The following is an 18684-nucleotide window of genomic DNA, read 5'->3' as shown; positions in this document are numbered from 1 at the left end:
CCCAGAGTGACAGTTGGAGAATCTAGAAGTAATTCTCTCCAGAGCTCAAAGGCAAAAATCCCGAGGTATTCAAACTAGAGGTCTGTGGGATGGGAAAAGCATAATCAAAGATAACAAAAAGAGATGGAGGAAAATAGATCTTCAATGCACCATCAGCATAGGGGATATGCTAGTCGAGTTAGGCACGTACTCCAAGCTCACACAGTATTACAACTCTCTCTCTAACCTTCCATCATGAAGCTAATATCATGGAACATCATGGGGCTTAATAGCCCTGGGAAATGCAGACTCATTAAGAACATGATAAAGCAAGAGAAACCCCAAATTCTCTTTCTGCAAGATACTAAATGCAACTCCATCTCTCTAGAACGAATTGCTGTAAAAGTCTGGCCGGGTAGTTTAGTAGCAGCATTAGATGCTTCTGGTGCCTCAGGAGGCTTGGCAATCATCTGGGATGCATGTTCCATCGAGCTCAACAACATTCATTCAAACAAGCATTTCCTTCAAGCTACTTTCCACATTATAGGCACCAGTATACATGGTCACATAACCAATGTATATTTTCCCCGGGAAGCTATGCATAAGGTAGAACTTCTAAATACCCTTCCCTCAATCAACACTGATAGGTCTCATCCACTCTGGATCACTGGGGGTGACTTCAACATGATAACCAAAATGGAAGAAAAGCGAGGAGGAGGGAATAAGCTGGACAAGGAAAGTAACAATCTAAAAGATTACATTCAAAGCAATTGGCTTATTGACATGCCCTTCAACAATGGCCTTTTTATCTGGAATAACAAAAGAGCTGGCTCGCACCAAATTGCGTCTTGCCTGGATAGATTCCTAATCTTTGAAAATGCAATCCACTTAGGGGGAGACCTTTCAACTTCAATCCTGCCGCTGATAGACTCAAACCATTGGCCAATTTCTCTCCAATGGTATCGACCAGGCAATTCTACTTGCAGGTCGTTTCGCTTCGAGGATTTTTGGATGACACATCCGCATTTTGTTAATCTGGTAAATTTGGAATGGATCAAATTCCCTTCGCCAAATGGTACAAGCATGTTAAAATTTCAGCAGAAGCTTAAATACCTCAAGAGTAAAATAAAACAATGGAACCATTCTTCGTTTGGTAACATTTTCCAGGCCCAGACTGCTCTAGATCAAGATATGAAACAGTTACAGCAATGGGTCATCACAGAGGGAATATCAGAGGAACTTTCCGAACAGGAAAAGTCTCTTGAAACTCAGATCTCAGAGAGGGCCAAACAAGAAGAAACGCTCTGGAGGAAAAAATCAAGAATCAGGTGGCTAAAGGAAGGGTAAAAAAATACAATTTTTTTTCACCATTCCACTATTCAACGCCGAATGAATAACAATATTACTCACATCGAAAATGAGCATGGGGTAAAAGTGAAAAAACATGAATAAATCGAGCTTTTACTTCTCAACTACTTTAAGCAAGCTCATCAAGAACCAAAGGTGGATAGAATGCAAGCTATAGGAAAAATCATAGAGAACATCCCCAAACTATCACAAAAGAGCACAACCAGCTCTTACTCAAACTGGTCGACTTACAGGAAGTGGAAAATTTAGTTCATCAACTGAAAGAAGGCAAGGTGTTGGGGCTAGACAGATTTATCTCCAACTTTTTCCATAATTTATGGCAACTATTTAAATTGGAAATCTGGCAGATTGTAGAGGAATCAAGAACCATGAGGTGGATGCTTCCGGCTATGAATTCCACATTCATAGCCCTTATCCCAAAGGAAGAACAATGAGGTGGATGCTTCCGGCTATGAATGCCACATTCATATCCCTTATCCCAAAGGAAGCTCATTCTAACACCCATGACAAATTTCAGCCCATTGCCCTGTGCAATGTTATCTACAAGATAGTTTCCAAAATCATAGCTTCAAGACTCAAATCGCTGCTACCACTTCTCATTTTGCTGGAGTAGTCAGGATATGTAGAAGGTAGGTAGATTACAAAAAGCATAATCCTCACTCACGAAATCATCCACTCCCTGAAGCACTCCAAGAAATTAGGTATGCTACTTAAAATCAACCTCCCAAAAGCCTTTGACAGTTTAAGTTGGATGTATATTCAAAAGACCCTATCTGCCTTTGGTTTCTCCCCAACTTGGATTCGTGGGTCATGAGTCTCATCTCTTCCTCTTTTTTCTCATTTTTGATCAATGGTATCCCCTCATCCCCTTTCCAACCTTCCCAGGGTATCCGACAGGGGGACCCTCTTTCCTCCTTCCTCTTTGTGTTAATGGCGGAAGGTCTTGGCCGCAGTATTAAAGCTGCTCTGTCTTCTCAGAAACTAAGAGGCCTATCATTTCCTAACACTCCAGCCTTCACCCATCAGTAGTTTGTGGATGATAATATGCTTTTTGGTCACCCTTCAGTCCAGGAAGCTCGACAATTCAATTCACTATTGACAAACTTTTCAGAGGCCTCTGGCACAAAGATAAACAAGGCCAAATCTCAAATATTCTTTTTTCATACCCCTGCAGTCACCCAAGCTTCTATAGCTCGTATTCTTGGATTCTCAATTTCTGTTCTCCCTTCCAAGTATCTTGGCGCTCATATGACTAACTCAGCCCTGAAACACTCCTCTTGGAGAATGCTCTTAGAAAAACTGGAGGCTAGATTATCTTCCTAGACTCATAGGGCTCTCAATATGGCCAATCGCCTTATCTTAATCAAGGCAGTTCTGCAATCCATGCCGCTGTATCTGTTCTCAATCCCAGCAGCACCCAAATGGGTACTCAAAAAGATCAAACACCTACAGATATCCTTCCTGTGGGGCAACTCAGATCAGAAATGCAAATGGGCCCTAGTCAAATGGGACACAGTTTGCCTGCCAAAGCTTGCTGGTGGAATGGGTCTGTGTGATCCTTATCACAGCAATATGGTTATGGGTGCGCACATCTGGTGGAAATGTCTTACTATGCCATCCACCCCTTGGGCATCCATATGGATTGCAAAGTATGCCAACAGTCAACCCACCGAAGAATTAATCCGAATTTTAGAAGTCAACCCAGGTTCTCTAATCTAGAATGCGGCCAATCAACACAAGCTCTTAATTCAGCAGCATAGCTTTTGGGAAGTGAAGGATGGCAATACAGCAAGGTTTTGGGATGACTCTTGGCAACAACAACCCAAACTAAAGGACTTGATCTTACCTCATCAAATCCCAGAACAGGAAATGCAAACCTATAATATTGTCAAGCACTTCTGGCTTCCTTCCACATTGCAAGGGCACAGGCAATGGTGTAGCATGGACCACATAATAAGACAGGGAACGGACTCAGCTCAACAGATTCTCAGTACTGAATTAGCAAAGAGAAGAATATAATAATCCGAGGAAAAAGATATTCTTAGATGGGGCTATGAAGAAAAAGGATCCTTCACAACTTGGGAGGCCTATCACATCATCATGAAGGAACACATTGTCAAGGACCCTCTTTGGAATAAAATATGGGACCCTAAGGTTTGGCCGAAAGTCTCGACCTTTCTTTGGCTTTTATGTCACAATAAAATCCTTACTTGGGACAACCTCAGGAAGAGGAGCTTTCAAGGCCCCTCCATCTGTCCCAACTGCAAGTAAGAAGAGGAAACCACTCAACATCTTATGAACTCTTGTCCATTAGTGCACAAGCTCTGGGAAAAGTTTAGCTTTAGATGCCAAAAGGATGGAAGGACACAAGGAGATATAGTTTCCACTATTCACAACTGGGCAAGGAACCCATTCAAAAGCAAGCTGCTAAACTCCTTATGGAAGCTTGTACCAGGTTTTCTCATGTGGACACTTTGGAAGGAGAGAAACCGACGAATCTTCAAGGACCAAGCTATGCCCTTGGAATCTCTGTGGAATATAGTATGTCAAAATATCAGGGAAACACTACTTCTTCAAACATGGTCTGAGGAAGACTTTCCCTCTCTCCCGTTGGAACGAACCATCTAGAGAAATTGGAATCTACAGCGGAACCAAGAAATGATAATCAACGGAAAAACTCAAGAAAGAAGCAGGACACCAGATAAGTGGATTCCTCCTCCCTGTCACATGTTCCAGCTAAACTTTGATGGAGCCTCGAAAGGAAGTCTAGGAAAGTCTGGATTTGGAGGAATATTCAGATATCATAAAGCAACTCCCATTCTAACCTACTTAGGCTCAACTGGATGGGACACCAACAACTTGGCAGAGTTAGAAGGGTTATGGCAGGGACTCATTATAGCCCAAAATAGGGTATATTACCGCTTGTTATAGAGGGAGATTCGCAAATTATCATAAATATGGTCACCAAAATGCTGCAGGGAAAAACCTCAAGTAAGGTGAGCAACAACTGGAGAATGGAGAGTCGACTAAAACTTATCGAAATCTGGCTCTCCTCCCACAAAGCGATCAATCTCAAGCACATACGCCGGGAGGGAAACAAAGTAGTTGACCTATTGGCTAATATAGGAGTGGAAAGCAGAACAGATCTCCATGCAGGTATACTCTCTACTCTAGCCACTGAACAACAAATGCGGGATTATTAGGAATTGGTAAAGAATGAAATGACTCAGGAGGAAGAAGCGCACCTAGAGGTGGGTGATCTCCAAGAACATTAATGGCCACCCAACGGACCATCGGCGATCGCAGAAAGGGGAGACCAAAGGGCAAGACCTTTACATATAGCAATATGCGATTGCGATCAGATCGCATCGCAATTTCACATTGGTGGAAACCAAGGGGAAAAACCTCTACATATAGCAATTTGCGATTGCGATCAGATCGCATCGCAATATCACATCGGCGGAAACCAAGAGGCGGAGCTTTTTCATATAGCAATATGTGATTGTGATCAGATTGCATCGCAAAATCGCATTGGTGGAAACCAAGGGGCGAAGCCTTTACTTATGGCAATGTGTGATTGCGATCGGTTCGCATCGCAATATCGCATCAACAGAAATCAAGGGGTGGAGCCTTTTCATATGAAATATGCGACTGCAATCAGATCGCATCCCAATATAGCATTGGCGGAAACCAAGGGGCGGAACCTTTACTTATAGAAATATGTGATTGCGATCAGATCGCATCGCAATATCGCATTGGCAGAAACCAAGGGGCGAAGCATTTACATATAGCAATATGTGATTGCGATCAGATCGCATCGCAATATCGCATCGGCGGAATCCAAGGGGCGGAGCCTTTACCCTTCATATGTGCGATGCGATAATGCAGACCCGACGGTCTTCTAAATATTATTTGATAACATTTGTTCTTGCTGTTTGTATGATTGACCAGCGGGTTTGTCATTTTGTTGTCGCTTCTGGTGGTGTTGTGCTGAATCTTTTTCGGGGTTTTGCTTCAAAACATGGATCCGAGTCCTATGTATGGGTTTCCTTTGATAACGGTCCCGGGATATTTGATTGGTCTTTTCGCCATGACAAACTGGTTTCCCCAATATGGGGCAGTTTAGACCTTCTTGATGAACTCTAGCAACAATGGTTGAGGCAGGGCCTCGGTGTAATTATATTTTTGTTTTTATTAATAGAATTAGCCTTACATAGAAAAAGAATTATTGATAATTAAATTAAAGTTTTAAAAACTATATTAAAAAATATACACACCTATCAACATAATTAGTTACTAAACTAACATAAAATAATATTAATTAACTCATTATCCTTAAACTAATATACAAATTAAAATAATGAGAAGATTTTTTTTAGCGTAAATCACATTATGAAATGATAAACCACACTCATTGGTTCGAAATGCATCGACAAATATTTCATATATCTCATAATGTAATTTATGCCCAAAACATTTTTTGGATCACAGAAACCTCAATTCAACAAATAAAAATAATATTATTTCTCTATTATATATCAATAAATATTTTATTTTTTTTACAAAATCGGTTGCTAGTTATATTCAAAAAAGTTGGAGGAGACTAAGCTCCGGTTTTACAATAGATTAAATCACAGTAGTTGCTTGTGACTGTATTTCATTGTGGCAATACACAAAAATTCCTTTACTGTTCGCTTGTAAGATACTAGAACAAGTATAAATTCTTATGAATTGGGACAACAACACACTGGTTTTGCAGTACATCTAGTAAATGGTGATATGGCTGATATGTCAGGTGTTGGAGGCCTTAGGATGGCTGCCGGAGATCACGAGTTCTGCTAATTAAGATCCAATATGATGTTTCAAAATCTTCAAGAATGAGATTCAACTGCGTAGATAGAGATTTGCTACAGAGGGAATCAAAAGTGTATTGGATTTGATCAGAGTCCTTAATGACAGAGGCGCAGTTCATTGGAGAGAGGATTTGGGACAATCATGTGAATCAGGGGATGAATTGGTGCAGGCTCGCATGATTGCATAAGAGGTTTCCTTTTTCCCGAGAGCTGGCCTGGCTAGCTCTCTTATCCGCTTCTTGGTTGTTGGATCGTAGGACATGTAAGAAATGGTATTCCAGGTCCTGAGACAGCAGATTTTTACAACGACTGATGATTTGATGGAGAAAAAGATTGGATGCTTGTCTGTTGCTATTCATTAAACTGATTATTATAGCCGAGTCACCAAAAATGAGGGCTTTGTTGATCCCTTGGTTCTGAAGCTGTAAGATACCTTGGTAAAGACCCAGAGCTTCAGCTCGGTTGTTGCTTAGATTTCCCAAACCCCATTCAAAGGAGGACACAGGGGTGCCTAAAGGATCAAGAATGATGCCCCCTGCGCCGGCAGCTCCCGGATTAGATTTAGAAGCTCCGTCAAAGAATAAAGAGTGAGATTTCTTTGAAAGGAGCCATTTACCGAACCCGTCTTTTGTGAGCCGGATTTTCCATTCAGGGTTGTCGGATTTGCCTCTGAACTTACTGATCTTTGTTGTTGAAATGTTGTTGGACCTATCTATAAGATTCCAAATAAAATTTCTCTCCTCTGCCCATAGGCTGACGGGATTGATTCTCTTTGTTATCTTAGATGCTATAGTTTCCAAGGCAAGGCTTGATGCTTTAATGAGAATGTGCCTGATTGTAGTTGTTTTATCTAGGAAGATCATACTATTTTGAGTGATCCATATCTGCCACAGAAGAGAAAAAGGAATGGCGTTCCAAACTCTTTTAGCTGGATTTTGCTTCGTTGATTGCCAAGGATAATTTCTCCTCCAGTTGTTTAAGGCTTCATCAATAGAATGTTGGGAATTCCAAATAGGGGTGCAGAGGGGATGATGTTGTTCCAGCATGAGGGTGCAAAGGGACAAGAAGTAAATAAGTGTTGTATGGATTCCTCCGCCGCTTGATAGTTGGGACACTTAGAGGGTCCGAAAATGCCTCTTTTCCTAAGATTCTTTGTAGTTAAAATTTTACCATGCAGAAGTGTCCACATGAAAAATTTGATCTTTGGAATTGCTTCAGCTCTTTTTAAAATCTTCCCGTGAGCCCAAACAACAGTGGGGTGTTCCTTGCCACTCAAGTAGCTGTAACCTGCTTTGATGGAATAATTTGTTCCTAAAGGGTCCCAACGAAACTCATCCTTTTCACCTTTAATGGTGGGTGCAATACTGTGCAGATAGTTGCAAAGAGAATCAAAGCTACCTTTAAGATGGTTGGGTATGGGTGGAAATTCCCATTGTACCCAGGCATTAGATGATACATTCCATTGAGAGATTTGACTCAGGTTAGATATGCCTTTACTTTGAAGATAATGAATTATAGGGTCCATACCTGGAAGACTGTTTATGGGAGGGTTCCCCATGATTTTGTCCGAACCAAAGTTCACCATTTCGCCTCCTTTTGGCACTTTGGAAACATTTTGCGCCATGAAGAAGATGGCTTTTTTACAAAGTTTCCATATCTTTGTACAGTGTCTGTTGGGGATCTCAGAAGTGAGAATTTGTGTTCTTGACTGATTAAGATATTTTGATTCTAGGACTTTTTTCCACCATGCAGGTTGATTGTCCATTAGTCTCCAAATCAATTTCCCACCAAATGCTAAATTCATAAGAGATGGGGACCTGATGCCAAGACCTCCATTCTCTAGACTTTGAATGACCTGTTTCCAATTTACTAGGTTGTATTTTTTCTTTTCATTCTTGCCCCCTTGCCATAGAAAAAATCTGAGGATGCTATCCATTTTTCGGTGGAATGAAGCCGGAACTTGGGCCAGAGAAAACTGATATAAGGGGAGGGAGGAGAGACTTGATTTTAGAAGAACCTGTCGCCCAGCTGGATTGAGCCATAGAGTTCCCCATTTCTGAACTTTCCTTTTCATTTTGTCTAGCGTTAAGTCCCAAACTCCAGTCTTTGCTTTCCCTATGGTTACCGACATTCCCAAGTAACTGAAACAGTCCCAATTTAACTTGCAGGGGACACCAAAAATGTTGGCAATGCTATGTATCATTTGGGATGAAGCATTCCATCCATAAATACAACTTTTAAGGTGATTTATTTGACCTCCTGAATATCTCATAAACTTGTCAAGCAGGGACTTGAATCTTCTTGCAATAATGGTGGTCGCCCCCCCTAGCAGAAGGGTGTCATCGGCAAATTGAGAGTGGTTTATATTTTTAATGCCATCTTCAAACTTGATGCCCGTAATGAGGCCTGACTGCCTCTTTTGGTCAAGGGCACAGCTAAATGATTCTGCCATGAGGATGAAGAGATAAGGGGATAAGGGGCAACCTTGCCTTAGTCCTCTTGAGGATTGAAAGGAGGGTCCGGGTCTTCCATTGATGAGGGGAGAGATCCAAGGTCCAGAGATGCAGGCTCTTATGACATTAATGAGGAGAGGTGAGAAGCCCATCCTTTGAAGAACTGCAAATAAAAATGAATTCCTTACCTTGTCAAAGGCATTGGCCAAATCTAGTTTCAGAATGAAGCCTTTCTCATTCCTTGCATGACTTGAGTGTATGGCCTCTTGAACTAGAAGAATAGATTCTGAAATTTGTCTATTAGCCATAAAGCCTCCTTGGTTTTCTGAGATCAGCATCAATAGAAGAGGTTTGAGCTAAGAGGCTATGATTTTAGTGAAAATTTTGTATGATGAATTGCATAAAGATATAGGCCTGAAGCGAGAGAAATTGGATGGGTGGTTCTCCTTAGGAATGAGGGCCAAGTGGGTAGAATTTGTATATCCACCTATTTTGCCTTTTTTTTGGATCCACTTGATGTATTTTATGAGGTCCTTCTTTATCAACTCCCAGTAGTCCCTGTAAAAACAAATCGGGAAACCATCCGGTCCAGGTGCCTTGTTGGGCTGGAGGCTCCAAATTGCTTCAACTATTTCTTCCTCTTTTATTTCTGCTGTCAGGTTTTTATTCAGATCATCTGTGACTTTAGAATGCAAATGCTGTAGCAAATCATCATAAGATTCTTCCTCCTATGCTTCGGTTAAAAGGTCCTTAAAATGTTCTATGGTTGCTTCTTTGATATCTATTCGTTCCACATGTTGAGTCCCTGCGCTGTCCGTAATGGCAGTTATGGTGTTTCTAACTTGTCTTGCAGTGGCTTGTTTATGAAAGAAGGAGGTATTCTTGTCCCCACTTTCCAGCCATATTTGCCTTGATTTGATACGCCACTTTTCTTCCTCCTGCCTTTTAATTTTGCTCAATTTATTGTACAACTCTTCTTCTTGGACTTTTTCATTATGGCAGTATTCCTTTTGTTCTATTGTGCATTGAAGTTCAGCAATTTGAAGTTTTAGCTCATGTTTTTCCTGTTCTGGCTCCTTATAGTGCGATTTGGCCCAGTATCTAAGCGCTTTTTGCACATTTTTTAATTTGTTCTCCCATATGTAGCCTGGGGAACCTTCAATATGCTGTCCCCAAGTGAGCTGGATGATGTTTCGGGTAGCTTGATGATCGCTCCAAATATGATTGTATTTAAATGGAAGCGGACCAAGGGCGCAGTGAGTATTCAATGCGAGTGTGATTGGATAGTGGTCTGAAACGGCAAAGGGTAAAATGGCGGAGTTTACAGATGAGAAGGTTGACAGGAGGGAGATATTAACCAAGAATCGATCCAGCCTCTCCATGATATTGTGGTTGCCCAGCCTTCGATTGCTCCATGTGAACTTGCGATTTTTTGAAGCTATATCTATCAGATCACCAGTGTGCATTATATTTTCCATTTGGTTCCTGAAAGGATCTGGCAGAAAACTCCCCCCTCGCTTTTCATTAGCATGCAGAATTAAGTTGAAGTCGCTGCCTACTATGATGTTGCTATTGTCTTCTTCCATAATGTGATTACTAAGAGCTTCCCAACAGATTTCTTTATCCCTGTAATGATTGGGAACATATACATTAAAGATGACAATCTGTTGATTGCTGATATTATTTCTCAGAATTGTTTTTATCCAATGCTGATCGATTAGCTCAGCTTCACTTTGCCAATCATTTTGGTTCCAGATGGTGGTAATTCCTCCAGAAGCTCCTCTAGCTTCACATATGCTTCCTTTGTAATATTTATACTTTCCAATGATCTTGTTGATTTCTGATTCTCTTTGCTTTGTTTCCTGTAGTAATATGATGGATGGTTTCTCCTGCACTATAAGATCTGTTAGAGCATTGATTTTAGAGGGGTGCCCAAGTCCCCTACTGTTCCAAGAAAGTATTTTAATCATTTCAGACCTGTGATTCGAGGAGGTGCTCTGCCTCCCTTGTCTCTGCTTGCTACTTCTTGATCTTTTGTGCCCTGAATGTAAGATTCTATTGGATTCTGCAGACCAAGGGCTATGTCTTTCTGTGCGTTTTCATCCCTATGCTGTTTTGTAGTCTTTCTCCCCGGCTTCTTTTGGCCATCAAAGGAAGATCCCTGATCCTTGGAGTTGCTTCGGGTTATTCTAGGGGGGAGGGGTTCAATTAAGAGGGGAGGAAGGGCAGTCATAGAGTGAGGGGAAGAGGGATGATCAGGAGGGTTCGAAGGAGTAGGGTCATCTTCAGGGAGGGAAAGAACATGGAAGGGGTTGGAGGATGGAGGAGATTGAAGGGATTTTCCAAATCCAGGGGATTGAGATTGATGAGGAGGGGAAGGCGGAGGAGATGGGATTTGGGCAGAGGTTTTATGAGAGGAGGGACCAGGTTCATTGGGTAAAGAGGGACTAGGGGCTGATTTTTTTTTTTTACCACTTCCCATTGCTGTTCTTGAGTATTATTATCCACATTAATGATCTTATTACAATGATTAGCAAAATGACCATACTCGTGACATACCTTACACTTGAAGGGGATCTGTTCGCAATCTAGTTGTTGTATGTGCGACCATTCATCGACTTTGATCTTGATGGCTTCTAGAAGTCCTTTGCTGAGGTCGACCTCGACGCAGATACGGGCACATGCTTGCATGTTGTCTCTTGGCTCGCTTCTGTCAATATATTTTCCAACTGCATTTCCAATGGCTCGCACAGATTCATCTCTCCAGCAGTGTAATGGGAGATGGGGGTGGCGAACCCAAACAGGAACCGCATTAGGAATATCAAGCTCTGGATCGAAATCTGGCATCCACTTGTTTAAGTACAGACCTCTGGAGTCCATAAAATATGGCCCATTGCGAAATATCAGATCCTTGTCATTCTTTGTCTCGAAGTGGAAGGTGAAGTAACCCTTCCCACAGAATCTAATAGCAATTTTCCCTTGGATTTTGTCTGACCAATTTCTTTCCACCCACCTCTGAACAGTTTTAGGTGAGGGCCAAAGACCAGTGAATTGCCCTATCAGACCCTTTTCGGCCAAAGCAAGTGCAGCCATTCTAGGCAGAGTAGGAGGAAGGGAAACCTCTTGTAATCCTTCTATTTTTTTTACAAATTTTGAAATGGCTGGGCGAGCTCGTTGAGGCGGCAAGGAGCTAACAAGAGCTGAGAAAGCCAGCTGCTGAGCGACCTCCTCCAGTGGAGCCTCCGGAGGGGCCATCAGGAAAGAGAGGGGTGCGAACCAGAGTTCTGATGGCGGCCAAGGCAGCGCGCTTGCGTGCTAGGATTCTCAAGAGCGCGGGTTCGGTGAAATTTTGAGAGAAAAAGAATGTTCCATATCAATAAATAAATATTAATAATATAAAAATACATAAATTATATTTATTAAATTAATATAAATTATATAAATATGTATTTATTTATTAAATTAACTATTTATATTCACAAAGTCAAACTAATATATAAATATATCAATTAACATCTAGATACGTATCCATATTTTGAATCTTCTATTTTTTTTATTATTTAAATTGACATACACATCTTTATATTTATTCATCGGTTTTGTGAATATAAAGAATATATTAAATATTAATTAAATTTATATATATATATATATATATATATATATATATAATAGTTATATATATATAGATATTAATTTATATATATTAATTTATAGAATAATAAATTTAAATTTAAAAATCATGATTATGATAAGGAAATATTGGAGAAACTGGATAAGAAGCAGTTGTAGATATGAATGGAAAAAAACATTAATAAGTAGTCATCACCTACCACATATATTGTAGATATGAATGGATAAAAATGTTAATAAATAGTCATCATCTCCCACATATATTATTTATAAACTAACCATTCTAAAAGATTGGTGTAAGATTTAAATCTGGTTTCAGTTTATATATCATTAAAATTAAATATTATTGATTCAAATGGGTGATGATGAGGATGACTCAAGGTATAAAAAGTATTAAAATTGTTTAACCCATATATTTCTTATTATATTTTTTTAAATATTAATATTTTTTTATTTTATTGAATTTTTATTTTATTATTATAAAATACAGATAAGAAAAGTTCAAAATATGAAACGGGAATTAGAAGAATTCAATTACTTTTTCATACCAAAATCACTTCATTTCTTTATATGTATACATATTTATTATGCAAAATCATATATATTGTTTATATTTTTTCTTGAAAGTGGCATTGTATTACTTCCTTTACAAGTAAAACGATTACATGTTTATTTTTCTATTTAATATAAAAGTTTATAAGTGTATCATTTTTGTATCTTTTTTAATTAATTAATAAAGATTTTATTAAGTCATGCAAATATTATAAGAGGATTATTTAGTTTTTATTATTTTTTTGATATTTCTAATGGATTTGTTGGCTAGAAGATAAGCACAAAAATCTAATACAAAGTGCCAAAATCTATTATGGAACAAACAACTAAAAGACCAAAAGGCTCAAAATATCCCTAAGATGCATATAAGGAGCAATTCATAATTGCATCTTTATATACACAACGTGAAGAGAAGCACAAAAACCTAATACAAAGTGTCAAAACCTACTATGGACCAAAAACGAAAAGATTAAAAGGCCCAAAATATCCCTAAGACATAGATACAACCAACATAAATTAAGGAGCAATTCATAACTTCTTCTTTATATACATGATTTTCTTTAAATTTATGGTGTGAAATTAATAGAATGGTAGTGTTTGTGAATACATGGTTTGTTTTTCTCATTGTGTCAAGAGAAACTCTACAACTCAGTATGGAGAAGAGGTGGTAGTTTCAGTAAATGAGTCTAAACATTTAAATGTTGACTCAATATGGGAAAGATGTTGTTGTGTTTGTAAATGAGTGTTAACCATTTAAATATTGGCTCATTATAGAAGACATGTTGTAGTGCCTTTAAAATGAGGCATTAAATCAAATAATAGCAATAAAAAAAACATAATATTTCCTCAATTAAAAAAGAAATAAAAATAATAGAATTTTATTTATTTTTTTTAACAAGAGTGATTATATTGTATTAATTTCAAAAAAAGATGGGGCATAGATGCCTGAGTATATAGATGCAAAAAAGGTAAGAGGTTCCCAAGTAAGTGTTTTCACTTTACTACTATTATTTGTCATTAGATTGTTGTCAATTTCTACTGTGATGCTTGTTTAGTAGTGTATAAATTGAAACAAAAGGAATACATATTTGCATTTCATATCTAAATACAAATTTTCCTCAAAAACTAGTAGTGCATCTTCTTATTCCCTACTTGTTCATCTTTGCTTGGCCTAGTTGATGGGCTTTTCTTCATCCATGGCTTGATATTGGAATCTATTGATTGAGTCAAACACTTCTAATGTTTTGCTTTCTAGTAGAGAGGTTCTTTATTCTGGAAAGCAGATATGATAGTGTTTGTAAGTGACAATTTCTTGCAACGATTTGAGCACCTTTTCGAGATGTTTGCAACATTGGTTAGTGCTAGTGAGTGCTTACCTAATTGAGGATACATCTAATTGTAGGTGTCCAATATTTGTGTTAAAAACCCATTCGCACTAAGCATTCCATCCTCTTTGAAGATCTATGGTTTGAGCCAATTCTTCATAGAAACTTTCACAACATGTGCAAGGAGAGTTGGAGGTTTTTGAGGGATCCATTTCAAGAGGTAGATGAAAAAAATGTAACTTGGGGATAGAGGAGAGATAGGCCAAAGTAAAGGAATATACTGCAAAGGGGTCAATACAAAATGAAAGGTAGACAAGCTTGAAAAGGAGGAGAGATGAGGGAGGGAAGACAAATGGAGATGGGAGAATTTGTAACGCAGGGAAGTGAGCTCACATGTATGATGCAAGGACCAAGATAAGCATGGATCATGTCTTGTTATGGTGTGAGTCAGAGAGGATAATTTTGTAGAGGGTTTGGTGTTGGATGATCGTCCTTCCAAAGATTGAAGGGGATATTTTGAACTCTAATGTATCCTTTCATTGGAATAATTCCTGCCATTGTTAGATTTATGGATAATTACACATATGGGACTCATTGTGGATGGAACAAGTTCCAAGGGGTTGGTTGTGTCAAATATCATATTCATGGAATGGGTGTATTCTTAGTTCTGAGTTGATTCTCACTTTCCTTGAGGTCTTTGACAAGCTTCATTGGCTTAACAAGCTACTGCATTGTTGTTACCTCCAAACCACTTCCAAGTGTGCAAGATGGGATTGAATACGAGTTAAGATTTGTGATATCTCTCATTGTTGGAGCTTGAACCTTTCACTAGTTGATTTATGAGAAAGTTTGAATCACCTAAAATTATGGGGTGATTTATCTATTACTCACAAAGGACTGTAACACCCAAAATAAGAACATAGACCTCAGCTCGATTTTTGGATTCATTTCCTAAACTCATTAAAAAATAATTCTTTCTTCTCCTTTGAGAGTGATAATGACCTCCCTATTGTAGCCTTCCCTGGGTTGTGTTTTTAAGCTCCATCAAAAAAGAGGAAGAATCTATTTTTCTCTTCTATCCAAACCAAGAAGTTTTGTTCTTTCATCCTTATTTTCTAGTTCTGCAAAGAAGGTGGTTTCTTTGGACAAATGTGGATATCTTAACCAATATTTGGGAGGACAAAATGGAACCACTATAACTCTACTTCCTACAATTTATTGGGATCCAACTTGTTCTTTCCTTTTGACAAAATTACTTATGTGGTTATGCCCCAAACATTGGCCATGATTTTCCTTTTGTCCGTCTTTTTTATTTCAAAGATGCTCTTGTTCCTTGCAAGACAAATTTTCCAGCAAAGGGATGCTAGGAGACTGAGCCAAAAGCATTTGATTAGAGTTTTTTATTAAAGGGAAAGGGTAGCTAATGTTCCATTGAGAAAATCATTTAGGAAGAGCCATATTAAAATTGAGATGGACATAAAGGGGGTGGAGTAATTATTTCCAACATGCTTGAGAGAATCAACACAAGAGAAAGAATGATGTATTGACTCTTTTGAATGCATATAGAGGGGGAATCTTATAGGTCCCTAAATATTGTGCTTCTTTAAGTTTTTTGTTGTCACGATCTCCCCCCTAAGTAGAGTCTGAAGAATTTGATTTTTGGTGGGCATTCACACTTTCATATAATTTTCGAGTACAACCAAACTAGTTGTTGGACCTACTCCTCTTGAAGTTCCCTATATCCACTTTTGACAATGTGGTCTTTTCTTGATAAATCCCATTTGAAACCATCATTATAAGTGTTTAGAGTTGGATAAGAACCCTTTAAATTTTCTATTAGTAGGCTCCAGAGATGAGAGATTTCAGCTAGGAGAATTGAGGGTTTACAAGCCTTCCAAACTAATCCATCATGATCCCAAACATAGATTTGTAGAAAATGGGAGATACTTGTAGTTGCACACCAATTCCTTAGAGTTTGAAGAGCCAGCAGGGTGGAAAAGATTAGTTTTCCTAGGATACGTTCCTCCTAGAATTCAATCTCTTTTTCATTCTCTAGAAATCTAGATGTGTGAGAATTTATTAGGGGGAGACCCTTCTGATTTGAGGATATTTTTTTTAGAAGTGGACAAATACTATCCCTCAAGGACATATTTCCAAAAAGCTACTTATTCTGTGATGAGTTTTCGAAGGATATTCACTCCCAAGGTTATGTTCATAAGCTTAGCCTGCCTGATTCCAAGTCCCCCTCTTTCATAGGGAGCTATAACCTTTTTTATACCTAAGGAGGTGGAATTATTTAGTTTTTTACTTTTCTCCCTTCCATAAAAAAATACTTAGAAGGATTTTAATTTGTTTTATAATCCCAGTTGGTGCTTAGAGGATTGCATATTGGTAAGAGGGGAAGAGTTGATAATATAGATTTTATTAGGATAGTTTGTCCTACATGATTTAGCCATTGTGTCCCCAATGATCCAATTTATTCCTAGTATTGTTTAGTACTTTTTCCCATACCATGGTCTTCATAGCTTTCTTGAATATTTGCACTCCCAAATACTTGAAATGAGTCTAGTTGGGTTTGTAAGGGAATTCAAAAATTTGGGAGATTTGGCTTAGAATTATGGGAGATGTATTCCATCCATATATGTTTCCCTTGGCTTTATTAAGTAAACCTCCTAAGGCATCGAGGAATAGATCAATATTTTTCTTATTTCTTCTCACCTATATTTTTAAATCTCCTCCAATCAAAAGAGTGTCATATGCAAATTGTGAGTGGTAAATAATCCTTCTATTCCTTTGCTTAAATGAATGGCAATGATCAACCTCGTTTTCCTTTATTGCTCTATATTTCTAATAAGGGTGTCTTCCATTAGAATATATAGGAAGGGAAAGAGAAGGAACAATTGCCTTATTTCCCTTATACTTTGAAGAAATGATCTGGTCTTCGATTTACTAATGTTGCAAGCCACAGTTTATTGATGTAGACTTTGATCAAATCTATAAGCTCGTTAGAAAATCCATTTTTTTTTAAAATAAAAAAATGAAAAGGATGTCTTACCTTGTCGAAGGAATTTTCCATATTTAACTTAAGGAAAAAACCTTGTTCTTATCTAGAGAGACTTGAATAAATTTCTTCCTAGTCTAGAAGGATTTTTTCCACTATCCACCTCTGCTAGATAAAGCTACGCTGATTTTTGGATATGAAGGAATGGAGAAGGGTATTTAGATGGTTTTCTAATATTTTGGTCAATATTTTGTAAGAGGGGCTTCATAAATATATTATCCAAAAGCGGTTGAAGGAAGATGGTCTAGTTTCTTTGGGGATTAAGGCTAGAAATGTTGAGTTGGTACTTCTGTCAATTTTGAATTTCTTTTGTGCCTAAAGGATCTTTTTTAAGAGATCGTTTTAAATAGGACCTGTATAAGGAAATGGAGAAATTGTCAAGTCTTAGTGCTTTGTTAGCATATAGGGTTCAAATTACTTTTTCCATTTATTCTTCAGTTACCAACTTGGTTAAAACAACATTTTGCTCAACTGTTACTATTTCTTAGAATGGGCTTAATGCTTCCTCATAATCAACTAGCTTAGGTTCAACTATGAGGAGCCTACTAAAATGTGGATAATATTCTCATTTAACCTCCTCTATCATTTCAATTAATATGTTCCCTTATTTATATATGAAATTGATATTATTTATGTTTTTTCAAGCCTTGGATTGGTTATGAAAATAGGCCATGTTTTTGTCTCTTTCTTGAACCCAAATATTTCTTGATTTTATTCTCCAATCCTCCTCTCTTCTATTTATTTTCTATATTTTCCAACAGAGCTCCTTTTCTTGTGCTTGGAGTTCTTTTGTCATCATTTCATTCTCGATACTTTGATTGGTTATGAAAAACTGCCATGTTTTTGTATCCTTCTTGAATCCAAAGATTTCTTTATTTTATTCTCCAATCCTCATCCTACACTTCCTTTTATTTCATTTATTTTCCAATAGAAATCTTCTCCTGCACTTGGATTTCTTCTGTAATCATTTCATTCTCCAGTCTTGATTCTTCTTCTTCCAACTCCCTTTAGAGAGCACACTTTTCCTAATGAGGCTCTCTATAGATGTTTTTACCTATGTATTGAGAGCATAATTAAGAAGCTTGAGTTTGGATTCCAAAACAAAGCTTGGTAAGCTATATATTCTTGTGTGACAAGCTTGTTCAACCAACAATTCCACTTCCTTGTTTTTCAATAAGAGGGTGTTATAGTAGAAAGGGAGAGGGTTGAGATTTTCTCTTACATCAAAGGTTATAACTACAAGTTTTTGGGTAGATATTGTTGATTATAGAATATTTGAATATTTCGTAACAAATATAGCTATGAGATCCATGTATTTCTCTAGGTGAACTTCCCATTACTTAGTTTGATGTTCATAAGGCTATGATAAACCATTATGTTTTCTAATTTGTCTCTACTTGGGTCAAGAAGGTAGAGACTGATGGCGGGGTTGCAGGTGTTAGAGAAAATCTCACTAATCT

The 18684-nt window shown here is 38.1% G+C and overlaps 1 protein-coding gene across 1 annotated transcript; it reads left to right on the top strand.

Annotated features, from left to right (window-relative positions):
* The first annotated feature begins 258 nt into the window (after nucleotides 1–258).
* LOC149199237 (uncharacterized) lies at nucleotides 259–1326 on the top strand. Its single transcript, XM_089400501.1, has one exon. It carries the CDS (start codon nucleotides 259–261, stop codon nucleotides 1324–1326), a length of 1068 nt encoding a protein of 355 aa, XP_089256627.1.
* Nucleotides 1327–18684: the final 17358 nt, after the last annotated feature.

This window comes from Pinus tabuliformis, chromosome 2_1 (genome assembly GCF_031772625.1).
Source record: "Pinus tabuliformis cultivar Carrire ecotype Pingquan chromosome 2_1, CPIR1, whole genome shotgun sequence".
Taxonomy (NCBI): Eukaryota; Viridiplantae; Streptophyta; class Pinopsida; order Pinales; family Pinaceae; genus Pinus; species Pinus tabuliformis.
Note: the sequence above shows the minus strand (reverse complement) of the source record. Positions and strands in the feature narration are given on the sequence as shown.